The sequence below is a fragment of the Ambystoma mexicanum genome, chromosome 12 (assembly GCF_040938575.1).
Source record: "Ambystoma mexicanum isolate Mex_15411 chromosome 12, UKY_AmexF1_1, whole genome shotgun sequence".
NCBI classification, from domain to species: Eukaryota; Metazoa; Chordata; class Amphibia; order Caudata; family Ambystomatidae; genus Ambystoma; species Ambystoma mexicanum.
Genome location: NC_090936.1, coordinates 249,749,208 through 249,776,106, shown reverse-complemented (window position 1 = coordinate 249,776,106; position 26,899 = coordinate 249,749,208). Strand labels below are relative to the sequence as shown.

Sequence of the window (26,899 nt, the reverse complement as noted above, 5' to 3'; positions counted from 1 at the left end):
AATTTGGTGTAGTCTCTGCTGCAATGATCTCATTCTTTGTATATTCAATTTGCTCTAATTCCCATTGCAAGTCTATGCTCCCAATTTTTCTCCACAGTTACCATCCATTTTTCTCTGTTGTGCAGAACTGTCATTTTGCTTGCTCAGTAGCTTAGAACCTGAAACCGGAACAGTTTTTTTTAATGGAAACCTAACCTTATTGGGTTCCAATGCATACGGCTCCTCATTGTTGTCACCATTGACTTTGACACTCCATACTGAAGTTCTTTAATTTTCTCTCCATCCTACGGAGCCCTTCAGGTTGGTCTGAATAATGGCTGCTTCACAATCCACCTCTTCAATGCAAATCTGTTCAGAAGGTGAGCCTTCGTCCCTTCTGTACACTGCCAAAGCTGTCTGAGAGGGCACATGTGAAGAATTCTAAATGGGTGATTGTGACAAAATGACCAATGTTCTGCAGGAGTACAAGGATAAGCAGTGATATTTAAACTCGTACACCACCCCACACCTCTACAAAAATCAGCATTTACCTCAATTGTAAAAAAGAAACGGGCCACCTCCTTAGCCCCGTAAGGCCACCTGGGTCTAGGCATGTGAGCCAGCAATGAAGCATCCGAAATATCACTTCCATAAAATAGGATTTATTTAACAAACACATTAATGATTCACCAGAGTAAAAGAATATGCAGACCTTTGGAGGCACTCTGGGTATGAGCACCAGAGTAAACAGGTATTTGTCTTTGTAGGAACATTTAAGTTGTAAGAATGTTTTTAAATGGTCAAGAGTGGGGTCTTAAATGTCACCAGAGTCCGTAAAACCAATCCAGAGGATCAGAACCATTACAGGTAACATTCAGTGTTGTTTTTGGGACTTGACCATCTCAAAACTGACTTCTAGGCACTTTTTAGTGGATCGAGTTGGCTGTTTTCCATTGTATCTCAGTATAGTCAGGTTAGTTTGATGGGACCTAATGATGCAGTTCTGCTGTGGCATATGCTTGCCTGTTCCCCAGCCATCTCACGTAGTGTTTGAATCGGCAGCTCAAAAGTGGTTTGAAAAATCATGGAATGTCAAAGGAAGCTTTGTGCCTCTTGGAGTGGCTTAAAGGTTAAGAGGCAGGAAACCAAGCCCAAAGCTGTGTCTCTCGATCCTTGGTTTAATCAAAACCATGTCCAGTGATTCGCGTAAAATTCATCATTTTTCTGCCCTTACCAGTCAGGAAGGTTGATCGATAGCACTTGCTGTGCTGCCATTTCCAGTAAGCCGCATCCTGTGTAGTAGTGTCCGCGCAGAGCAAGCCTTGTCCAACACATTCAACAACTCAACCCTCTGTCATAACTTGGACACAAACGTCTTCAGTAACCGGCAAAAAGATAGTCTGCCGTTGCTCGAAGAAGGGATAGTTGCTCGAAGAAGGGATAGAAGGGAGTTCCAGCATCTTGCTGCAGCGACAGAGAAGGCACACCCTCCCACTCGGGGGAGCCTTACCCGTGGAATAAAAATTATGCATGAATCGAAGAGGACGGTAAGGAACACGGGTAAAACTTGCACAGCAGGTACATAGAAGGCCCGGTGCACAATACACATTGATATGAACTGCACCGTCTGGGCCAGAGGGCACGAATAGAGCTGCCATAGAGGCAGGGAGGTAGACCTGTCATGGGGGAGGGTGCACATCACTAGTCTAGCTGCCACATTCTGCAGTACTTAAGGCGGTGGATCAGATACAATGGGTGGGCTAAATATAGAGAGTTACAATAGTGTAATACACTCTGCACCAGTGCAGCAACCACTGGGCCTGAACATCTCCCCAAAACAGCTACAGTGTTGTCTTTGACAGGAGACTGAATTAAACTTGGCTGTGTGTGTGTGTGTTGTTGGAATTAGGGCGGTGTGTGTGTGTGTGTGTTGTTGGAATTAGCAGACCTTTGCCTGAAGAGATGTACACATGATTCCTTGATCTTTTTCCAAGTTTATTTGTTTGCTACTTTAATCACCCCAGCACTATGCTGTAGCTGGAGACTTTCTGAATCATATGCCCATTAATGGCAACACAGTATGAACTGCATTGCACTTTCATTATTGCAGACACTTAAATGCCCATGATTCTCTATTGTCTGAATAGTAGTTTTAGATCATGTGAGCATGACCCAATTTATTGGTCTGTAATCTACCTTCTCCAGATGGGGTCTGGCATGGATTCACATGCTCATGAATATTCCCCGTCGTCAGGCCAGGAATCCTCGGTAAAGAAAAAATCAGTATCAGTATCAGTTTCGTTTCTGATCTGTCTTAGTAGTAACCAATCACTGATCTCTTGCCCACAGCCAATGACTGCCCTCTCCCTAAGCCCCTCCCTTGTCAGCCATCCTCAGATTTTTACAGCACGCTCAAGTGTTGGGAATCCTTCTGGTCATCTCTCGAGCTTTTGCTGCGTTTTCGCGCTTTATCAAAGACTTTCTCATTTTCCGGTCAAATAAAGCCTCAAGCGCCACCGTGTCTACATCCGATTAACAGGGATCCGGGTCAGATTTTTCTACGCCCCTCAAGGGTGAAGATTCCGTCGAGTTACGCTTCTTGGAGGAGTCCAGTAGTTTCTGCGGCCTACCCGAACATGGCCCAGGAGAAAGGAAGCTCGACGCCCGGAAAGCTGTTCAGGGTTTGCCCTGGATGCCAGCTGCAGAATGTGTTCAAGGAGGACGAGCACTCACAATGTCTCTACTGCCTTCATGAGGACAAAACGCACCTGGAGAAGGACTGTGCGTTTTGCAAGAACATGCTGGAACGGACCATCAGGGACCGACCCCTTCGTCTCCAACTTGCTGGAAGGAAAGAGCCTGTCCGGTGAGAAGACGACGAAGAAGTCCCAGCGGTCTTAAGTCCTGTGAGGGCGCCCCGGTGATGGGGGTGGGAAGGCAAAGCACTGCGAGTCCGCGGGCACCAGGAGCGCCGAGCGGTCGGGCTCCTCGGCTGCAGGCAGGGCGCATCCTCTCCAGCGCCATCAACCATGAGCCAACGCTCTGGCTCAGGGAAGAGGGTGTCTGAGAACCCGGCGAAGCTTCTGGAGAGGCCCTTGTCGAGTTCGAAGGATCCGGCGAGGGGGAGCGAGGCGGTGACCCTCCCGCCAAGGTGAAGGCCACAGGCCCACATAAGGTGGTAAAGGCCTTGATTCACCCGGCCAAGGCCTCTATCGAGGAAATCGCGGCGGACTTGGCGCAGCCTGTGGAGGCTACACCAGTGGAGGCGACCTCGGGGGCCCAGAGTCTCCCTGTCTCCGCGGAGGGAAGCCTCTTTCAGACCCATTGAAAAGACCCCCGTGAAGACCCCGGCGGAAAAAGAGGGGGGGCCGTGGCCATTGTGGACACAGACACAGCATCCGAGGAGGAGCTGGTAGAAGTCTTAGGGGCCTCGATGAGAGCGTCGGCCCGTTCCCACAGGAGGGATCCTAACGAAGGTGACGACGAGAGTGACGGCGGCACCGGCGAGGGTCCTAGTCACCCGTCGCTCCCGTCACTTCTGGAGCCACAGGACAACTCGGTGGCCATTTTGTTGGCAATACAATCGTTATGTTTGGAGATAAGGACGAGATTGCCCTTACCACCGACGGAGGAACCAGAACCAGGCTCGATGGAGGAGCCAGAGCCAGGCCCGCGGGAAGCCCCCCGAACAAGAGAAGACGGATCCATCCAGCCCCGCCTTTTCAGCCCGAGCGGCCTACTCAACCTTGGCTCACGTCCCCCGTCCCTGGGGATGACACGGGAACGGACATGGCCACAACGGGTAACGACGACGGCGGTGACAACAGGACAGGGCTCCCATCACCCCCAGCCCGGGCCTCCCCGCCCGACGATATCTGATCTTTCCATGCAATGATCGCCAGGGCATCCAAGCTTTTTCAGCTCTGCCCGAAGAGAAGGAAGGTTTCCTTGACGAACGGCGCGAGGCCATTCCGAAAACAGTCCTCGCTGTGCCTCTGCTGGATGACATCTGGGACGAGGGCCTCACCCTTCTCAAGAACCTGTCTACGACGCCTGCCAAGAGGGATCGGTACGAGAAGAAGCACCGGGTCCCCGACGCAGCCACTTTGTGCCTTGGGGCACAACTGACCCCTGACTCGGTCGTCTCAGCGGCGGCCAAGAAGAAAGCAGGGGGGGGGGGGGGCATCGGCCTCAACGTCAACTTCCCCGCCGGACGGTGAAGGAAAGAAGCTGGACGCAATGGGACGATTAGTTATCTCGTCGGAAGCAACAACGATTAAGGCGGCTAACACCCTCGCGATCGTGGCCCGCTACGACAGGGAGTTATGGTACAAGATTGCCCCCCTGTTGGACTTCCTACTGGACGACAAGAGGGCCGAGGCCCTGGAGATCTTGCAAGAAGGCGAAGTGGCATCGGACCACGCCCTTACGGTGGCAACTGACATTGCCGACACCGATTTTCCGCCAGCTAGGCAACAGCGTTTGCCTTAGACGACGAGGGTGGCTCAAGGCAACGGATTTCCGCCAGGACGTACAAGCCAAGGTTTTGGACATACCGTTAAACGGGAACAATCTGTTTGAGAAAACAGTGGATGAGGCCCTCCAAGCCATCAAGGCGGACACGACGACAGCTAATGGTCCTAGGCATTCTCCAGCAACGAAGGCCGTCCTTTCGGAGCACCGGAGGCAAGCAGGGTGCCTTTAAGGGATTTGGCGTTGGCTCCTCTATGTACCACCAAGCGGCCCGCTCCTCGTCGCAGGAAGCCTATAGAGGATGAGGCAAGTCGGTTGGACCCCCGCTGTCGTCGCCAGGGAGGCCAAGGCGGCAAGGCATCCTCCAAGCAAGATTGAACCGACTGTGGTGTCGGGCCCCCATCGAAGCACCCTGGTGGGAGGCCGGCTGGCGAAGTTCGTCAGCGTGTGGGAGTCAATCTCCACCGACCGTTGGGTGCTGGATGCTCTGGCCCAGGGCCACGGCCTCAAAGAGCCCCCGCATTCCACCCGTGGCCAGGAAGGAAAATCACGTCCCTCAACTGCTATTGGAGGTAAGGGCGATGTTTAAAAAAAGGTGCTATTGAGCTCGTCCCGAAGAGGCTCCGGGGCTCTGGAGTATACTCAAGGTACTTCCTCGTGAAAATAAAGACTGGAGGATGGCGCCCCATCCTGGACCTGGGACGACTGAACAAGTACATCAAGGCACAGAAGTTCCGGATGGTCACCCTCCAGCACGTGCTGGGACAGCTGGAGGAGAGCAATTTCCTGTCGTCGTTGGATTTGGAGGAGACGTACTTCCACATCCCCATTCTAAAAGGACACCGAAAGTTCCTCAGGTTCGTGGTCCAAGTACGGCACTACCAGTTCAAGGCCCTCCCGTTCGGATTGAAGTCAGCACCCAGGGTGTTCACCAAGTGCCTCGCACCGGTGGTGGCGTGGCTGCACCTGCAGGGGATCCACGTCTACCCCTACCTGGATGAATGGCTCATCCGAGCAAGGACAAGGGAGCTCGCCATAAAACGCACAGCAAAGACTGTCCAGCTGCTCACAGACCTGGGATTCTCCATCAACTTTCCCAAATCCCACCTGGTCCCGTCGCAAGTCGCACTGTTTCTGGGAGCCAAGCTCGACGCAATGGCGAGGCCAGGCCATCGGAGGAAAGGATGAAGGCCATCCTGGGCAAGGTGCAGCGTCAGCTGGCCACGGACGTGGCCGGGGTGAGGTCCATCAAGTCCCTCCTCGGGATTATGTCCTGCATACATCTTGTGCGCCTGTGCAGGCTTCGGATGCGCCTTCTGCAAGAGTTGCTCGACGCCCGCTGGATCCAAGCGACGGGCAGCTTCGAGGACAGAATCCTGCTCAACAAAACCTTCCAACGAGCGATCCGGTGGTGGGGCACCCGTGCTCATCTGATGGCGGGCACAGACTTTCAGACCCCATCTCACCAGATAACGCTGACGATGGATGCCTCCCTGAAAGGGTGGGGAGCGCACACTGGAGAACTTCACACGAGAGGCCTTTGGCTCCCAGAGGAGAAGCCGCTCCACATCAACATCCTGGCGCTCCATGCAGTGTTCTGGGCCCTCAGGTACTTTCTCCCGTCCCTCAAGGGCAAGGTGGTGAGAATCTTCACCGACCACACCTCCACGATGTTCTACATCCGGAAGCAGGGAGGAACCAGATCCCCAGACCTATCCAAGGAAGCCAGGATCTGAGGCATTGGGCCGTCGCCCAAGGGATGTTTCTGGTGCCTTTTCATCTGGCAGGGATAAAAAACACCATCGCCGACTCACTCAGCAGGGAGCTGCGCTCGTGCCACGAGTGGGAACTACGTCGGGATCGACTCTTCTGATGATGGGGAAACCACAGATCGACCTGTTCACGACGGCGATGAACTCCAAGTGCCAGAGGTTCGCCAGCAGGTTTCCCCAGCCGAGGAGCATGGGCGATGCTTTCTCGGTCCCCTGGGATGTCCTGTTCCTATATGCGTTCCCTCCGTTGCCGTTGCTGCTCCGACTAGTCAACCAGCTCAAGAGGTCCCGGTGCAGGATGATCCTCGTCGCACCGGCGTGGCTGAGGCAGATCTGGTTCCCGGACCTTCTGGACTTGTCAGCGTCCCCAACAGTCAAGCTGCCGACAGACGCAGATCTTCTGTCCAGAGAAGGAGGTGCCATACTTCATCATGACCCGGAGTCGCTGAACTTGCAAGCCTGGTTCCTGCAGCACTAGAGTTTGGAGGGTACGATATCCCGGCTGACTGCAGAGAGGTTCTTGCAAAGGCCAGGGCGTCCTCAACTCTCAAGTGCTACGGACATAAGTGGAAGAGGTTCTCTGTCTGGTGCCGTGCACAGAAGATTAACCCTCTACGGATTACGGCCCCTCAAGTGCTGCCGTACCTACTTTCGCTGGCCAAGGCTGGACTCGCTCACGCCTCCATCAAGATGCATCTGGCTGCGATCTCCCGATACACCAGAACCACAGGACGGGCGTCCTTGTGGTCCCATCGCCTGGTGAAGGAATTTATGAAGGGACTGTTCCGATCGTTCCTGCCGGTGAAGGCCCCTGCCCCAGCGTGGGAGCTCAACGTGGTGCTGACCGGGCTCATGGGGGCACCATTCGAGCCCCTGCATTCGGCACCGTTGAAGTTCCTGTCGTGGAAGACTGCGTTTCTTGTGGCCATCACCTCCGCGCGACGAGTGGGAGAGATCTAGGCCCTATCCTGCAAGCCGCCATACTTGACTTTTCATGACACGAGGGTGGTGCTGGGAACGCACCCCTCATTTATGCCCAAGGTGCCATCGGACTTCCACCTCAACGAGCCCTTGGTGTTACCCGTTTTCTTTTCGTCGCCGGCCGAGAGGACTTTGCACTCGCTGGATGTGGCTAGAGCGCTGAAGTTCTACGTGGACCGCACAAAGTGTTTTCGGAAGACATCACAGCGATTTGTGAACTTTGGACCTATGAACCAAGGGGAGGCTCTCACGCAGGCTTCCATTTCCAGATGGCTCTCCGGCTGCATCATGCACTGTCATCGGTTGGCAAACCGACCGTTGCCCGGCCGTCCGAGAGCCCATTCGACCAGAGCGATCGCTGCTACTGCGGTGTTCTTGTCTGGTGTGCCCCTGCTAGACATCTGCAGGGCTGCTACGTGGAGGTCGACGCACACCTTTATGAGATTCTACTGCGTCGATCGGGACTCCAGGGAGGAGTCCAGTGTCAGCCAAGCAGTGCTGCGCAACCGGTTCGCCTGAACGTGGGCCTGGTGAGGAGGTAAGAGTTGCTTAATGTTGAGCCTTTTGCCACCTCCCGTGGTTGTGCATGTGTGTACTGCTATGTATTATTGTATTCATGAGCATGTGAATCCATGCAAGACCCCATGCTGGAGAAGGAACAAGTTAGGTACCTGTAACTGTTGTTCGCCAGCATAGGTCTGGCATGGATTCACATGCGAACCCTCCCTCCTTCCCATCTGCGGCTTTTCACTTGGTCTTGCTGCCACTTTACGTGCTACCAAATCTGAGGATGGCTGCCAGGGGAGGGGCTTAGGGAGAGGGCAGTCATTGGCTGTGGGCAGTATGACCCAGAGATCAGTGATTGGTTACTACTAAGACAGACAGATCCGAAATGAAACTGATACTGATTTTTTTACTTTACCTAGGATTCCCGGCCTGACGACGGGGAATATTCATGAGCATGTGAATCCATGCCAGACCCATGCTGGAGAACAACAGTTACAGGTAAGTAACTTGTTCCATCTTTGTACTGTACATTCCAGTTCCCGTCCCTCAGCGGTGTGATTGGATCTTTTCTTTTATGTATGTGTCTGACATTAAATTGAGAGCTTTGGTTGTTCTGTTGGACTTGGAGAAGAGCTACTCTAGCCTGTTTTGAGCTGTGCCCCCCCTCTCCCCAGGCAAGCTTCCATGTTTCAGCTTGCATTACCTTTCACAGAAGACACCATTTGCATAGCTGTGTTCTCACCCACATGGCAGTCCAGCACCAAAATGTTAGGTAATCCCCAGACACGTTCTGCCCGTTAACATCTTTGCAGACTCAGACAGAGACTGGTAGTGAGTCCATGTCTGGATTACCCCAACACTCTTGGTGTAAAACCTTATGTTTAAATAGCTTAAATGGGGGGGGGGAAACTCTCAACCAAGAATGAACAAAATCTAAAATGGCTTGTTCCATTATGTGGCTCTTTTGAGTAGGCCCGGCTAATAATGCTCATGTATACGTCTCTTCTGATGAAACCTGTAGCTCCTCCTGAGTGGGCATCTTGCCACAGAACAGGTTATTAAATCATAGTCATCCTCCGTCAAGGGGTGCGCAGGTTTTTAAGTTTGTTTAAAGGGCAGGCTTGGCTTGAGAGCAGTGGGTATTTGTACAGAGTATGGGTAGCCAAACCTTTGGGGCTACCTTTGGTAGCTGGAACCTTTTAGCAGTAGTGCAGTACTGTGAGCTGAGGTTTGTGCATCCATGGGGAATTAGTCCGTGGTCAGGTGTTGTTAGCCATGTTTTGAGAGATTTGTGAAATTGGTGAATTGTGGGCGCATTCCGAGCTGATAGCGGGATCAAGTTCCACTGGGCGGGTGCATGACGAGAGAAATATTGTTTCCTGGTCCTCTCTGGGGAGTGGATGTGATTCAAGCTGGTTGGTTGATTTGCCGCCTGAGGAGCGCGAAACGCCAGATATGTGGAGTTTAGCCACCAGGTATGCTGGTTTGCTAATCGTCACTACTTTGTAGATGATCCATGCAGTTTTGAACAGTATCCTGGCATGCAGAGGAAGCCAATGTACATTGCGTAGTATGCAGTGATTCGGCCAAATATCCATGCACTTGCTGCAACAGGGTCGGTTGCTTTTAGGGGAGTCAAGTGGGCAGCTGGGAGCCCTGTCGGGAGAGAATTTCCCCCCATCGATGTGCGAGACCACATGCGCCTGCACTATTGTTCGGGAGCCGAGTAGCGGGATGAATGGTAGGGATTCAGAGCCAGGCTATTTGGGCCTTCTTGGCTAAACATTTCTCGAAGGACAGGCTGCTGTCGATGGTGAATCTTAAGGATTTTTAGTGCAAGAGTTGTGGATCAAATCCTCCTAGGCGCATATCATTGAGCCATTGTTGGACAAGTTGTGTTTTATGGGGCAGACCAATGAGTACAAATTCAGTCTAGGATGAGTTTAGTTTGAGATCGCCAGTCGACAACCAGGACTGGATGATGGCTGGTTAATCGCTGAGACGAATGATTGTTTTGCATGCATCTGAATATCATTTGCCTAATGATGAATGGCTATATTGGGATCTTTGAGGGTGCCGTTAGGCTCCATGTAAAGTGTAAAAATGATTGGTGAGCAGATGAGTCTTGGAACTCCGAAGGAGACCTGGAGTCAGTTATAACAAGTTAATCTGGATGGCATGGTGTCTGTTTAGTAACAAATACAACAATTCCCGACAGTGCCAGGAAATCCATCCTTCTGCAAGGAGGGAGAGAAGGATGCAGTGGACGACTGTGTCGAATGATGCTGAGAGATCAAGGACGAGGAGGAGGCATGTTACCCTTTTCCATGAATTAGAGGGCATCCACCACCACCACTTGATAAGATGGTGGCTGTCTCAATGCTACACTTAGGGCGGAACCCTGCCCGATAATCTGTCCGATAGTCTTTAGGAGATGGAATTGTTTGATTCTGCGGAGAAGTTGTGTAGCAACTACTTTTTTCGAAGATGTTGCCAATAAACTGAGGGCTGGTAGTTGGCCAGGTCGTCTGGGTGTAGGTTTTTATATATTTTCTTTTATATAAAGTGCTCGAATGAGATCAGTTTTGAGGGTTTCCCGGAATGTCCCTTCTGTGAGGGAGGCATTAATGATGCTCAGGCGCGCATTGAGCACCGGCCAGTCAATTGTTAAATGGTGGAGGCTGGGATTATATCGTCCGAGTAACAAGTAGGTTTGAGGGAGGTAATTTTTGTCTAAACATGTTCAGTTGATGTTTTGTTGGTTCCATTAATGGGACCCATTGGTGAGAATGCTATCTGCATGAAAAAAATATAGATTCTGGGAGTAGACTGAGGTTTCATTGTCCTCTCCACAGAAGTTAAATATTTATTTGCCAATTTACTGCTAGCCTTTCAGAGACTTTTAATGGGTAACCTGGCCAAATGTAGCGGGGTACTCTGCTAGAGTTGCCCATTGTTGTAGAGGTCTCCTAACTGAATGACAAACATTGATATTTAGTTTTATACCTTACACCAGCATCAACTTTTGCGAAGTGTGCCACCTCCTTCCTATTTTTGTTGCGTGCCATGATTCCCTAGTTATAATGGCAACCATCCTCCGTACCCCCAAAATGTATCTCAAGCCCATTTGTGCAGTAGCCAAAATGCTCCATAGTTCTGGACCTTCTTGCACTCGTGCTCTGCTCCGTGGCCTACTTCTGTTTTCTGCCTACTGCTCATTTGTTCTCTTTGAAACAAGCGAGAAGCACATGCGTGTTTCTGCTAATCATTCTGAACATCGTCACAAAGCTAGTTTTCCTCTTGAGCCCGCCCAGATGACCACGTGCAAGGCTCTTAAAATCAACAATAGAACATGCCTTTTCTTACAAGAAATGCAAGGGGATCTAGCTAATTGGAAGTTGGGGGCAGGGGAAGCGATTGTTGTGCTGGAAGGTTAGCAACATAGGTGAGTAAATGGGAATGTGGCCAAATACGTGCAAAACGACAGGCTACACAGAATTGTATTCGCCAGTGTCTTGGTTTAGATTTAAGCTCCTTCTTGAGGTTCTCTTTACTAGACCCCCTGTGTATCTCATGATTTTTGGATTTGGTTTAGGAATAGGAAAAGGAAAAGTATTGGTTTAAAAACAAGAAATAAAAAAAAAAGAAAAAATACTTCCCAGATCCTGGACGAATCTTGTTGCCCTTTGCACCGCATGATGCTGACAAGTCAAGGTCCAAAATAATGTTGCTATTGCAGCATCTCTTCTTTAATCTGCTCTAATGCCACAGGGAGCCTTTCTATGATGGCATTGACTGATCTGTTATTCTTCAATGCAGAACCAGTACGTTGTCCCTCCTTACTCATTTTAAATGTTACATGCAAACCTTGCAGTACTGACTTCAGTCATAAAATCGCATGGTACACTGTCACACAGAGATGATCTCAGAATATTTGGAAACAGTGTTCCTGTGATGAAGAAAAAGATGGTTGTGGCATTTGAGTATTGATTGACAGTTGCCATAGGCTATGGTGTTAGTGGAATTATTCTACGGACCAATTTCCCTCTTCTGCTTTGAACTACAGGTTAGTGAAGAGTAGATCTTTTTCTCAGGTCTGATTGGTTCAGTTTGGATTTTGAATCGACAGCTGCTCAGATCCATGTGCTGCAGGGCCCTACTGTGTTTGTGAAGCCGCACAGGCATATGCAAACCTGTTTGTTTTGCTCCTATGTTGTCCACTATACAGTTTTAGATTTTTTTTTTGCAGAGACTTTAGTTTGTTCCATCTGTTTTGGTCTTTAGGAGTGCCTTTGGAGGATTGCTTTTGGCTTGGTTCAGGCCCTCAATCTTGTTAGTCGTGTTAGAATGAATTGAATGGTTTTCGTTGGTATTGTGCCATGTATCCCTTCGTCCTCACCCACCTAACGTTTGATCTTTGTGTGAGGGAAGCCCTCCTGATTCGTTGGCATCTAGACTTGCAGTTGAACCAGGCAGCTTCTGATCTCCTTCCTCCGCTCACTGGAATTGCTGTTTCAGTTCTTCTAGAGTTCCATTTGTTGTCTTGCTTTAATGGAAATGGGGGAATCTGCTCTCCATTGGATTGTACTATCTACAGTCTTCATAGTGCCTCAATACCATTCTGCCTCTCCTTTCATGGTTGCTCCCCTAGAAGAATGTCTCTTCGAGGAAACCCTTCTGCTTTAATCTGGGGTGGTATTTAGTTCATTTTTCTCCATCTTTCTGTAAGCTGGGTTCAATCACTGTCTTGGTGTTTCTTACTTGTGCGGTAGGTATGTTGATCTTGATGCAAATCAGTGGCCAGCTAGCGTCTTCTAGGACACGGAGCAGAGATGGCTATGAGGAAGTGGGGCAGCACTCTTCATCTTGCATATTGAATCCAACCTTTGGTTCTTTCTGTCATCGATACTTCGTTTCTTAGGAATGTTTCCATTATCAGCAAGTAAACAGTCACAATAGTGAAATGCTACAACAATGGTTTTTAAATGTGTATTGTCAGGTTGCACGAATCCTCAAGACCTTCCCTCTTGGTGTGTACACCACTCGTCCTGCCCCCTCTTCACACTGTGGTGATTGTGTGTCGATGGGACTAGCTCCCTTTACCGTCCCTTGTAGACGGAGTGTGGAACAGCGGGAGGGTAGCAAGTGGAGGAAACCTGTTTAAACGTTCTAAAGCACTTTGCACATGTTATCTTTTTATACAAGGTAATAACCTTCATCAAAACGGAAAATTAAAATATTCACTACATAGTTCTGGGAATTCTAACATTTCGTACAATTTATTCTAAAACCTGTTAAGGAATGGCTCCTGGATCTCCCTATTTCCTATAGCTTATGGGTTGGGTTGAAGTAACTCATTTTGGAAGCCACTATGTATTCTGGTGTAGCACCGGTGTGAATTACCCTCTGCAGTATTTCCATGTGGAAGGCTTCATAACCCATCTCCAGCCGTCCACCCTCTCCATCATCCCTGTGACAATAACTCTGCTACTTTCCTAGGATGGTTCAACCGGTCTAAGCTACACTTGTAAAGTTCCTAAGAAGTTGCCGTGATTGCTGAGGACCAAAATCCAAAACTGATACACTCTCCAGCTGAGTAGAAAACTGTAGTGTGTGCTGTACTCTGGTTGCTTCTTGGCTCCAGTCAACTCTAGATTCTCCTCTATAATGGAGAGTGGAAAGGATTGGGCAGCATGTCTACTGAACGCATCCGGCTTCAGAACGCACCTCTGCATCTGTAGAGCAAGGCGCAGTGCTGCTTAATGGAATCCATTTCTCCAGGCAACTGTACCATAGGCACCTAATCGGGCTGTAGTTTCATCTTCAAAAGGTTTCTGGCACTAAATCTAGCCTTCTAGAATTCTTTACAGTGAAACGTATACGTTTTTCTTATCGCAACTGGTCGCACCTGTATAACCGGATTAGGATTTTAGAAAGTTGGATGGTGCCTTTTCCTACCTGTACCACTGCTAGGCTATTGGGACCAGAAGACTTGCCACTATGTTGGAAATGTGCTCCAAGTTCTACTGGTATCAATAATGCTGTCCTTTTGCTTTTCTCGTGTCTGTCGTAAGCCCTCTAAGTAGCCAGTGCAGTGTTGCAATATAACACTGTAGATGTATGTTTTCACTTCACCTTGAAATACAGCCTCCAGCTCAATGTTGGTGCAACCTTGCTCTTTCAAAGGCAATGCTAATGTGATGCGTCATCCTGTTTCTATGTAAACCATCTCATAGCTGAGTCCACTTGGCCCTAACCATCAGTCAATGGTGAGGGATCATGGGAGTTGATAAACATCTGAAGAGCCACCAGCTACAGACCCCTGATCGGGTATAATGCTCAATGAAATGCGTGATTCGCATTAACCATCATACACTGACTTTTGTTCTCCCTATGAACACACTCCAATAGCATAGGAAAGGGCTTTGCAAAGCGTGGCTTTCCAGATGTTTGGAGTGGCTCTCCATGAATGACGCCCCCACACCATTGACCATCCTTGCTAGATCTGATCAGAATTGTAGTATACAGAATCTGGTGGTTCTAAGGTTGCCAACTCACGGTATAAGGTCTAAATTGAATGTCTACATTGGACCTGGTGGGTTTGAAGCTCCATTCCACCCTAGTGGCCATTTGACCGAATATGATTATATGCCTGGGAACTCTTATAGAGCAGGCTGAGGGGGGTGGGGGCAATGGGTCCCGTCGTGAAACGTTTTGGAGGTTGTGTAGGCTAAGGGGAACCTAGCCAAATCTTGATATCCTGGCTGCTGGCCCTCCCTTCCCACCCCTAACACGATAGTATTGTGGATTTTCTTTGACTATACCCAGAACGCAAGATAAGTAATCCAGTGTCTGTTCTAGTTTCATGCTGTTATGGTAAGTGGTACTGCCTTTCCTTTTTGGCTTTCATATCCACTCCACACGTGCAGACCCAAATAGCTAGAAAAATTGCTGAGCACAGTTGTGCAAGCACATCCATACTTAAGGTGTCTCATCTTATCTGTTAAAAATAGCTCTATGTTTTGTATTGATGTTATTGCGACCAGTGATGTGGGTTACTTACATGAAAGTCCAATTCCTTGCAGAAGGTCCACATTTTTCTTGGAATGGGTGTACAACTGTATTATTGCTTTACATCTAATTCTAAATGGCAAATGTAACAGTTCCTTCGAAATAAAATCCGTTATGTGACATGCTGTCTTTGTATACATATTTTACATCTGGTTTCATTTGTCACCCTTTTTATACTTGCATTTCTTTTTGGTGGGGTCACTTGTCTGTAGAGGTCAGAAACCCTTGTGTGGCGCGCGATTCCTTCATCTTTGAACAAAACCGCGGAGAGAGTCTAACAAATGCATCGCTTTGCAGCTAATTAGATCAGATTTCCGCATCTCCACCCTCGGCCCGTGAGCTGACAGTTCAGTAAAATGTTCCCTTGTAAGGTTCACCCTCACAGGAGAAGGGGCAATAATTCATCATTAGGATTTCAGAGTCCAGGTGCAGATGAAAACTGATGGGGCCTCAAGCTGGGCAGGGAGTGTGCCTGCAGGATGAGCTATTTTATCCGAAGCCCAATTCCCTACTTGCTGCAGAGAATAATTAAGATAATATTGCTTCACGGGTTCTTTTAATGATTACAAATCACGAATGCAGGATCCATACATTTGGAGGGCTACAAACTGCAAGCATAGAACGTCACAACCCTAGTTCTGCAGTGCACATGTCCTGGAAAGTACACCGGTGGCATATCAGCTTGGAGGTATGGGGGGGCCACAAGAGACCGCTCCTGTTCCAAGGACTTTGTTTAGATGCAACAAATCATGTGTCTGTTATTAACCCAGAGCTTGTAATTATGCAGATTGCCATAGATTTTCCTGGGCCTGGAAGTGAGATTGAGGGTTGTTCACACTACAGCAGGCAGCTCGGGGCTGGCCATGCATTACTGAACTTGCCACATTTATCATGTTGACTGATGGCAGCAGAAGCAGGTCTCAGGTCCCAGTGGTTAATGTAGTGGGTAATTAACTGTCATTTGCCTAGTAATAGGCCGATGATCAATGGTTTGTGTGGAAACAAATTCTAATAAGGTAGCTGATAAATGCTCGGGGAGCTCGAGCAATTGAATCTGGGGGACAGAGGATAAAGGTGCTATGTCCGGAATTTTGAAGTGGATTTTCTTGTGCTTTAAAGAGAAATCATAATATTTTTGGATCCCAGTTAATCACCCATTTCAAAGCTTGCTCCAGATCCAGCACAGTATTCTCTTCTTGCTATATTTTATGTACACTTTTTACTATTTCTTCACCCCCAGCTCGCTCCCTCTGTTGCACGAGCCCACACACGCACACTTAAACATGCACTAGGAACCGAGGATGGTTGCACATAACGTGTAGATTGGGGATGTCCTGGTGTAATATGCACTATTCAATAAATATCGAAGCCCAACTATAATTTTCTATTTTATGCTGGAAATTAACAGATTTCAGAAGTGAGATTGGTAACTCACATTTGGATATGGCGTCAGTGAGTACTGAATCTGCACAGGACTTTCCTGTGATGAATGTCTGTGGTGGCTGTCCAGCGTGAGGGCTTTGAATAGCACAGAACCCTCTGGTTCTAATCGGAGGGGTCCAAAGATTTTAGATTCATATTGGGGTAAGTGGGAGGGTAAGGGGTGCCTTTATATTAGTAGTATTAGGAGGGGCTGCCAACAGTGTGCGAGAATATGTAGGTATCCATGTATGCAGACTGTACCATGATTGTCGTCTGTCTGGGATATGGGGGGCAGGGGGCTGGTCAGCAGGGCTGGCAGTGCCCTATTGGTGATCTATGTAGCATCTCTTGCACTTGCATGGCCAGATGGCCAAGCGTGTTGGTTTTATCTTTCCCTCCACTGATCAGACAGCCTAGCGTGTTACTGCTAATATCTGTACTATGTGAGCCCCAGGTTCGAATCCCAGCCCTATGAAATGGCATAAACTACCAGCCGCTGCATTTTATATTCGTTTTTCTGCAGGAATGGAGTAATGCTCTACCCATCATCACCTACAATTTGTGTGTTGCAGCAGATTGGCAGGCTCTTATGAGAAAGTGGGAAAGTATATTTTTATTTGGCATAAATCTCTTATTCTCTTTCAATGTGGACATGTTTGCTTTAATTTTACAAATGACGATTGCACCATTACCATATATTATGCTCTCCTCGATGGAACTTCTTCAAACAAGGGAAGGAATATATTAATGAAGTTTGCTCGGAACTAAAAGCGGTGCCAGTTTGCATAATGCACACGCGCTTATTTCTGAAGTAGGAGCAGGATTTAAACAGGAATTAGGATGCAGGCAGGCTTGCTCGAAGTGACACAATTCTAAGAAATGGTGGAGGCCTAATTGAGAGTGTGCGCCTATTTCATTGCCAACTTGATTCTTCTGCTGCACACCTCTTGCATTCATTAGCACAGAACGGCGTTTAATTTGGGCGTTTCCCTGGAGAGACCTTCATAGCTGGCTCTCGTCATCTTGATGTTGCAAGGGTAAGGGGAATGGTGGAGGCCGGGGAATCATAGTAGATGAGGCATCTGACACATTTGATTCACAGTAAATATAGGAATGGGTACTAACAGGCAGCACCCACACCTTTCATTGTGCAGCTATTCATCCCTCGCTTCCCCTCCGCACCTTCCACTAGAAGCAAGGACCTTGGTGTTTTTCGTTGATCATAAAGTATCCTTCAGCAGACAGATCAAATGTTTATCAACTCTGCCATTCTCACCTCCACATGTTGAAGTCTCTTTCCATACTTTAGGCAACACAAGGGCAGGAGTACTGTACGGGCTGAACTGTTGCGACCATTTGCAGAATTTGAGGGTTTTGGTTGAGAAAGGACAAAGCTAGGCTAGTGCTCCGTCTCTCTAGCCAGTCGACCGCACCAGCTCTGGAGGCTCCATCGGCTTCTGGTGAACGAAAGCTCTTCTGTACTCTCCACATGTTTGCTAGCAGCAGAGTGCCCAACTGCCTCAAACCGTACATCTCAAAATACATTCCCTCAAGTGCCCTTCGATATAAATTGGATGACCTCCACAGCACCTCAGTCGGGGAAAATGCTGGGGCTCAAATCCACACGTTTGAGCGGCTCGGCCCTAAGGATGGGTTAAAAAAGAATGGTATTGAGATTTTGGCCCAAGGAAAAGAAACCTGAAGCTCAGGATGAGGGTCGGGCTGGCCAGGAATGACAGCATTGCCCCTCAACAGAGACGGAGCCTGAGAATAACCTACACCAGGGAGATGAAAAGGCCTGAGGAAACGCCCCCACTTACTCTGGAATCGCCTAAAGTCTCATGACAGTCACCCAAAATTCCTAAAGTTGCTGAAAACCCACCGTTTCAAGCTGGCTTTCCCAACTAGTGGCCTATGCTGATAACCATTGGCCGCAGCTGAAGCGGACTGTTCCTTGCTTTTGATGGTCATTGATTTTGGGACTCCCTCCTGTACCCCTCAGTGCAGCTTCGGTCCTGCCTCTTTGACATGTACGTTCGCTGAGGCTTGTCATTAGTGATACACCCCCTAAGCACGTGTCACGATTTGCATTCTCATCAACAATGTTTTATTTGGACGCATATGCCATTAAAGCCGACATAAAATCAGTGCAACACATGCAGAATGGAATTCATAATTCAGTATTCAACATTTCAAAAGACAGTCCTTGCATTCCACAGTTGCATAGAATTCAATAACACGCTCTTAAACCATCAGACCATCTGAGACAATGTGACATTCCTCCTTCTCCAGGCCCTGGCTAAATACTTTGACATAGCAAACACCACGTCCTGCTGCAAGGTGCTACCTTGCACAGTGCTACTGTGTCGGCCAACAGTCTACCTCCATCAGGGCCTTAGCGGCAGCAGCGCCCTGACCGAATTGGCACCCCCCTTCCCGTATGCCCCTGGTCAACAGGGGGAGGGGTGTGGGGGCTGGAAGCGCCACATGTTTTTTTCTAACTCCCTGCTCCAGTGATTAACTCCTTGCCAGGTGCCGGAATAGGACGCTCATGCCAATGAGTGCGCGTCCCATTCCCAATGCCTTGTGGGAGCAGGGAGGAAATCGTCAGAATAGGATTCTGATGCATAGCATCAGCACGCTATTGTTAAATGCGCTCAACCACCGCAGGTGCATTTAATAACAAAAGGGCACCTGCTGCACCTGCTCCCACTAAGCCAGCTCTGGGGAGCCCTTGAAAGACTTCCCTGAGTTGCCGTGGCAAGGGGCTAATGGTGCCCTGGTGAGGGGGGGAGGGAATGGTGCCCCGGACGGTCGCCCGGCCAACCCTGACTTCCATGCTTCACAATACAGTGTTTCAAATTGAGCTGCCGGATCATAACCCGGAAATGCTGGAGGGGTTCGTAAATGCTTTCACAGAAAGGCCAACAATGGGTCCCCGTTTTAAACCAGTTTGTTTGACGTGCTGGTGGAAGAATGTTCAGTCTCATTTTCATTTACGGACTTTTCCTCCATTCACACCATTTTGTACAGCTGAGGTTTGAACCCTGGTCCACCCGTAGGCCACATCTCCTCTCCAATACGAATGCAATTTCTGGCGGTCAAACCATTGCAGGAACGGCGTGCATCTTGCATTGAGAAGTAAACCTGCATGTTTGCATTGTTCCGAACAACAAATGGGACACCTGGGAATACGTAGCAAATTAGACTTTTTTTTTTCCTTAAATTTTTCTTCTGCCTCTAACCTGACCCTGCAAATGGTTTTTCCCTGTATTTCTCTGCCACATGCTGCAGTGCCTGTGTATAGTTTACTGCTTCATTCCATTTAATGTGCCCCCGGAATAATCTAATCATAGCTTAGACCCACAGCCGTGGGCTGCAAGGTGCACGGACCGCCTAATGCCTCTGACGATTGGAAATGTGTTCATAAAATGCTCTTTAAACAATAATGGCGAAAGCTTTTAGCGCTGGATGTCCAAAGTGAAGAATGCTGTAGCTTGTGAATGTGTTTTCTCTTTACAAGCGAATGTATGTTCCAATAGCACATGCTAAAGGAGGCCTGGACTGGCACCTCTCTCCAATTGACTGTACGAGCCGAGCACAGTGTTCCTGCTACTTGTTCACACTCACACTGCTGGCTGACCTGTTTAGGCGATTGTGTAACATCTGTAATGTGTTTCTGACTTCCTTGTTTTCTCGGGAATAACTTTCTCTTCATCAGGAAAGGTCACCAGTGTGTGTTTACAAGTAGAGCTGAACACTGTGTGAGTGAGTTTTTGCGTGCGTGTTCGCCATTGCATTGCATTGCATTGCTTTACGGCGGTAAACACCCGGCTCTTTTATTTTGCACGCAGTTCACATTGCCTCTTCTTTGTGTCCCCAGGTTATTTGGCGTGACCGGAAACTGCGCTGCATGCAGTAAACTCATCCCTGCCTTTGAGATGGTGATGAGGGCTAAAGACAATGTTTACCACCTGGACTGCTTCGCCTGCCAGCTTTGTAACCAGAGGTAAGAGGTCGTTCAGGTCTTGTATCCTGTCATGAGAAGCTGCAAACGTTTCCGTTGTGCGCTCCGTAATTTTAAAGAAACCAATTGCAACATCATTGTGTTCCAATCGAGAGGGGCTAGATTATCTCAGTTTTGCAGAAAAGGAAGCACATGCATTTAGCACCGATTTCACTGCGTGTACAGTAGGGAATGAAGCCAACTGGTTTTTATCCCAACCCAGGTTTTCCCCAAAAAATAAGCCTCTTTGCTAAAGCAACATTTTATTTTAAGGCAGATTGCCCCTCTTGGTCAACTGCTTTTACTAAAAGAAATGCACATTTCTTTTTGTTGCACAGCAAGCAAAGTCTGCAAAACAGTGCTTCATGTGTTCCCTGGTGCAAACGTTTTTACATGATGCGTATTAAAACTATCCAAGCATTTCTTCTATTGTTGGTACTAATGCAAATGTTTGTAGAATGTGTGAATAGAGCCATGGGCCAGATGGCCTTGCACATCAAAACACACCTTGTGATGCACCCACCATGCCACTAGTGAAGCCACTCCAAGGAAGTAGGGAGGCAGGCCACCTGCTGAAGATCTGGGGGACACGTCGCCATTTGCCAGTGGATAGGGTGCCCAGACGTCTGTTTTGCTGGGATAGTCCTGGAAATGGGCCCTCTGTCCCGACCGGTAACAATTATAAAGTAAGTATACATTAAAATACATAGCAAAAAACAGAGGTGATGGCTGGAAGGTTTAGAATGAATCTTAACCTCTGGCATTGCTCTGGGCAACCATCCAGACCATTCTTCTTCACCTGCCAAGCCATTACCGAAGAGGAAAGACCATATACAAATCAGACTTGGTACCATCCCAAAAGGGGCTTTCCAGCCCGAACTACTAAGCCACATCCCTTCTGCACAAGACCACAATCATCCCCAGACATCTCGGCCTTGTTGGGCCTCATCAGTAAGGAGTAGCTTGGGTCTCTAGGCCCGGCCCAGCAGACACAGGACTCATGTCTGGGTATACCAGTCCCACTCATGGTGACCAAGCAAAAACACAATAAAATAACACTTTTTCCTGTGACCTCACAACTGTGAATAACCACATTGAAATATGCTGCTGTGTCGTCGCACCTTTTAGTATATTGCAGGGATCTTCAAGATGTTCTGGATGACGACCCCTAGGATCCCTCGCCATTGACTGTGGGGTCTAGGGCTAATGTGAGTTGTGGTCCAAAACATTCTGGAGAAACAAAGATTACACCCCCTGATATATGGCCGGACTGTTCCAAGGCAGATTGTGCAGGACGAAGGCAGTGCAGTGGTGTTTTATTCTTATTTTATTATTTATTCTTCCTCTTTTTAATAAATGGGTTGAGCTATCATCTTCTCACCACTCCATTAGTATTTTGTTACTGCGTACCCATCCCAGAATTCTATAGGAGGTGACTTTTTTTAACATATGCACTAAATCGCTTTAGTTCTGCTTTGTCACAAAGTATATATAATTAAATAGTAACACAACTGAAAATGTTTGTGCCGATATGTATGGAAGCAACCAGAACGTTTCTACTGCTTTGCATATGTCAAAGACGGTAGCACCACAAACCTGGGCAAGATACTGTACTGTCCTTTCATTTAAAAAAAACAAAATATCAATTTGGCCACAAATTACTTTTGCTTTTTATGCGGTGAGTAGTCTGTCTAGGGACCAAAGCATCACTAGGTCCCCTATTTTGAATTTACCACCTTTAATGAAACCTTGGCAAAGAACATTGCTGACTGGTTCCTCTGAATGTGGTGTTGACTATGGCTAGTTGCGTTATTTTGAAGGTCCTTTTTGGCTGATTTGTCACTGTAGGCGTTTCATTGCTCAAGCCTGGCTCCAAAAATGCTCCTCCAATCCTATGCTCGTCTGCAACTAGTCTTCTCTCACCACTCGTCTCTGCGTGTCCCCCGCACAATGCACTTGCGTCTCCTCACTGTGCTTACAGCTCCTTTAGCATGCTTCAGGTGCCCACCTTCTCGGTTTCATTCTGATCGGTTGATTCTCCCAGTAGTAATGCAACTGCCCCCCACACTCCCAACACTGACATGTAGACTTTTTCATGGTGGATACCTTTGCTTATTTTCAACCTCATTTGACACTCCTTATCGGGCATGTTGGTAAATAAGTAATTTTTAGCACCCCGGTGCTTAGTGTATTTGCAGTTATTTTACTCCTAGGCTCACGTCCACGAGCAACTACACCCTCCACCACAGACTCAAATTTGCTGCACAGCCTCAACACAAGAGGTAAGTGTTGGTTCATGTCGCCTCCAATTTCTTGGAATGTGTTGCAATATCGCCAGTGATTGCTTTTGCGCAGAGTGATCAGATCAGCTCAGACACTCCACCGTGGTCCTAACCTGGAGTCTTCCCTGAAACAAGTACACATGTGGCTTGGTCAGAATTTAGGAACCATATAAACCAGATTTTCATACCATGATTGCTCAATAGTTCTTGTGAAACAGTTCTGCAATTAAGTTGTTCTCTTCTGTGTATACATGTTTTAATCACAAAGATATCCATGTGCCAGTACTCTAGCCTGCCATCCTTCGCATTTGGTAATTTGCTGGTAGCTGGATTCTGCATCTAAGTTGAAGAAGACTAAATGTATTGCTCTCTAGCAAGCAACATATGGACTCTGGTTAAGTTCTCAGAGTGACTGATTCAAACATGGTAGCAACAGGGTAATTCTTATGTCTTTCTCCCCCTCTTCTGAAGTTGCCATGGTGAATTATGACTCCACTTAAACTCTGTACTGGCCACACCAATGAAGAGACATTGCCTTTAAAACTGAGATGAATAGCAGTTGTGCCGCATTGTCTGCATTGCTAGGATCGTGACCATCATTACATGCATGTGATTGTGGAAGAATCCTAAAGAATTTTCTACAAAAAACGTGTGCAGGCAATCAAAACTGACTGTAGGCTTTGGGACAAGAAGGGTGTTCTCAAATGTTCTTGATTAGGCCAAGCAGCAGAAAAGTCTGACAACTACTAGAGAAAGGCAAGCATTGCTTCAGAGATTTACTTTGCATCTCTGTAGATGTGGCTGAATGTGTTACTAAGCATCTAGTCCATTGTTAAATCTGTGCCCCATATATGTCTAGACACCTGAGGCACAGGTCTGGCAACTACAGAAACCGATCTAACCTAGCTGTTTGCCAACATTGCCCAAAGAGATTCTAAACTTCATGGGCAGAATTTATTGCAGACTGTATGACCACCTTGGGGGTCGAGAGCAGATGTCATGGCAACTTTGCACAATCGGACAACACCATTTTGCTCTATGTTGACACTTTATTTGAACCATATATCCAAGTTTCCATAGAGCCCAGGTTCATGGACCACAAGGAAAGGAGAGCGATCTTTGTGGGTTTTACTTTTTAGCTTTTAAGACGAACCGAGCTCTGTAGCCCATTTGAGGTCTTTACTGGATAAACTGGCTCATGATATATCATTTATAACGTGCCTGTACACAAGTGTCTAGGCGCGACAAGACAAGGCAGTATTCAGATCGTGCAAGTGCATGGGGGAGGGAAGAGAAGTGCTGGGGGAGTGAGGGGGAGAGTGCAGGGGCAAAAGCACAGTGAAGTGCTGCCAGTGTGGTTGCTCAAGTAAGTGCAAGGAGGTAGAGGACCGTCGGGTTGCAGATAGTCCCCAAGTGGGTGGGAGGCCCAGAGGCAGTGCAAAGGGCTACTGGTCGTGCAGAATCCTGGTGCCCATGAGGTTCCGTGGGTGGCAGGGTAACCAGTTAGTGCAGCAGATGGGAACATCAGCAGGGGAGATGGAGAATGCGGAAGCGGAGAGGAAGGTTAGTTGCTTCCAGAACCTTAGGTGGTCCTCCTCAAGTTTGAGAGAGGCAGGGAGGCTGTTCCAGAGGGAGACCACAGCCGAGAACAGTGCTCCCCCCCCCCTTGCCTCGGAAGTGTCTGACCCTCAGAGATTTGGAGGTGGAGGGCTCGACAAGGAAGATGCTTAGGAAGAGAGTTGGATGTAGTGTGGGCCCCTGCCTCAGAAAGCCTTGTGGATGCTGCAAAGGGTCTTAAACTTGATCCTTGCACCCACTGGGAGCCAGTGGAGAGATTTCAGGGCTTGTGCGATACGATCCCTGGGCATTAGGCCAAGTCTTGGAGTACTGTTCTAGATTAGTTGCAAAGGTTGATGAGTAGAAGCATGAAGATTTAGAAAGAGGCTGTTGCAATAGTCCAGCCTAGAGAGGACCAGAGCTCTGGGGACAGTGAGCCTTTCGGGGGTAAGTGAGAAAAGGAAGACTACCTCTGAAGAGGTTCAGCTGAAAGTTTGAAATCTTAGAGACGCGATGTCAGAGATGTGAAGAGAGAAGGAGAGGGTGGAGTTGAAGATGACACCAAGGTTCTTTGCCTCACAGGAAGCTGCGGTGTAGAGGGTCCATGGTGGGTGGCTAGAGTGAGGAAAAGCGGAAGCAGGGGTCCCAATGAGAAGCATCTGAGTTACTGGCATTAAGGCAGAGATTGTTTGAGGCCCACCATTCTTGAATCACAGAGACAGGCGGGTTTGAGCGAGAGAGCAGAGGAGGCTGAGGGGAGCCTGACTGAGAGCGGAATGTCATCCGCAGAACATTGAAAGTTAGAACAGAAGGTAGAGACGAGTTGGGCCAGAGTCGCCAAGTAATTGTTAAAGAGCCAGGGTGGGAGGTTAGAACACTGGGGAACCCCACATGTAGAGAAAGGTGGTACAGAGAAAGGACCCAAGTTGAACCTGGGAGGGTCGATCGGAGAGAAAAGGACAAGCAGGCTGAGACCTGACCTGTGATGCCCAGGATGGTGTGGTTCGAAAGCAGAGGATGGATCAAGGAGCATGAGGACAAAAGGAAGTGTTGCGTTGAGATTAGAGAGCAAGTCTTCACGGGTGTTCTGGCGAGCAGTTTCTGTGCTTCTGGCTGCTCTAAAGCCAGAGTGGTGTTCATGGAGACAATCACCAGCTTCACTATGGAGAGTAAGATGGAAGATGACCAGCTTTTCTTCAGGAGATTGGCCAGGAAAGGGGTGATTGAGATCAGTTGGTAATTTGCAGGAGAGGAAGTATCGGCAGCAGCCTTGTTGGAGGGGGTGCACAAGGAAGTGCTTTAGGGGGAGAAGGGAAGGTTCCAATGGCAAAGAGTGATTGCAGAAATGGGCCAAGACTGGGTCAGTGTTAATGTGTTCCTTGACGGTTCTGGGGGAGTACCTGCTTTGACGAGACTTTCATAGATTGGACTTGTCTAGAAACATTGTTGCGAGTGAACAAGGGAAGGACGAGAAGAGACGGCTGGAGGGGAACTGGAGTGATACAGGTAGAGAGTTGGAGAGGGGGATGTCTGACGAGATAAAAAAAATCATCCCCCAAGCAGATGTTCAGAATGCACCCGACAGGAGATGCTCCCACTTTAGAGGATAATACATTTATTTCCAGTTACTCCTATTTTTAATGATCTTTTTATACGAACTTGGGAATGTTCTTCTGTTGACACAGATTATGGGTCTTGTCCAGTACAAAGGCTTACAATGCACCCTCGAATATGGAATGTAATCCAGATCTGCTCCAACCAAGTTAGCAATCTGGATATTCAAGTTGCTTTTGTAGGACCCCGGGTGGTCATCTCCTCTGGTGTAAGGGATTTTAACTAATTACAATACCTTGACCCTGCTATAATTATCTGCTTCAGAATCCCAATACCTATTTTCTCTCTTGAGCAAAGGCAATGCAACTCTGTGCTAGAGGTGTCCATTCTTCACGGGCAAGACCTGTTTTCTTTGGCTAATTCACTTGTAGCATTGTCTTCATGCATCATTGTCATATGCTTTACTTCTATGCATTTGCACAGAATTCACTCTTTTCTGGATGTCCTGTGGGTCTTAGTCACGCGCCAAAGAGAAAGGGGCAGTCAGAACTATGCTGCAGTGCACTCTTTTTCTGGCAAAATAACAACTAAATGCAGTAAGTTTACTGTGATTTTGTTGTTTTCACAGGGCTCGCTGGTGTCTGTGCCTTGGTTTTCTAATGTATCCCACTTGATCATTGACAAACTGTAGTTTAATCTAGACTGTCACGTTGATGTTTGGTCATGTTTTGGGTGTGGAGGGATATGATATGTCATTTATAATGCACCTGTACACAGGTGTTTATAGGCGCGACAAGACGGGGTGAGGGGGGGGGGGGGCGGTGACCGAGGGAGGACAAGACATACGATCATACTAGGCCTTGTCATTCAGATCATGCAAGTGCAACAGTGCAAAGTGCAGGGGGGACGGAGAGGGGTTAAGTGCCAGGGAGAGTTAAGGGAAGTGCAATCGGGGCAGCAATGCTCTGAGTGAATGCAGCCAGGTCAGTGCGGCTTCGGGTGAATGAAAGAAGGCAGAGGGCTGTAGAGTTTACATTTACAGCTCCTAAGTGTGCGGTAGGCCTGGAGGCTGCACAGGGGAGACTGATAAAGGAGTAGCCAAGCAACCAGTCGGCGCAGCAGGCAGGTAGGTCAGCAGGATAGGGCGAGAGAAAGCAGAGGAGAAAAGGAAGGTCTTGAGCAGCTATCGGAACTTCAGGTTGTCCAGCTCAAGTTTGAGAAGGGCAGAGGCCATTCTAGAGGGAGGCACCTGCAGAGGATAGACACATATCCCCCTTCCCCCCAACTCTGCCTGG

At 48.3% G+C, this 26,899-nt stretch overlaps 1 protein-coding gene across 10 annotated transcripts in view; it reads left to right on the top strand.

The window, feature by feature from the left end:
* The window catches only part of LMO3 (LIM domain only 3), a 188,355-nt gene that overhangs the window by 114,910 nt on the left and 46,546 nt on the right, over positions 1–26,899 (top strand). For all 10 annotated transcript variants that reach the window (XM_069628387.1, XM_069628386.1, XM_069628389.1 and 7 more), the window contains exon 3: positions 20,089–20,214. In XM_069628387.1, the coding sequence (XP_069484488.1) occupies positions 20,089–20,214 (126 nt within the window). The remainder of the gene's footprint in view (positions 1–20,088; positions 20,215–26,899) is intronic.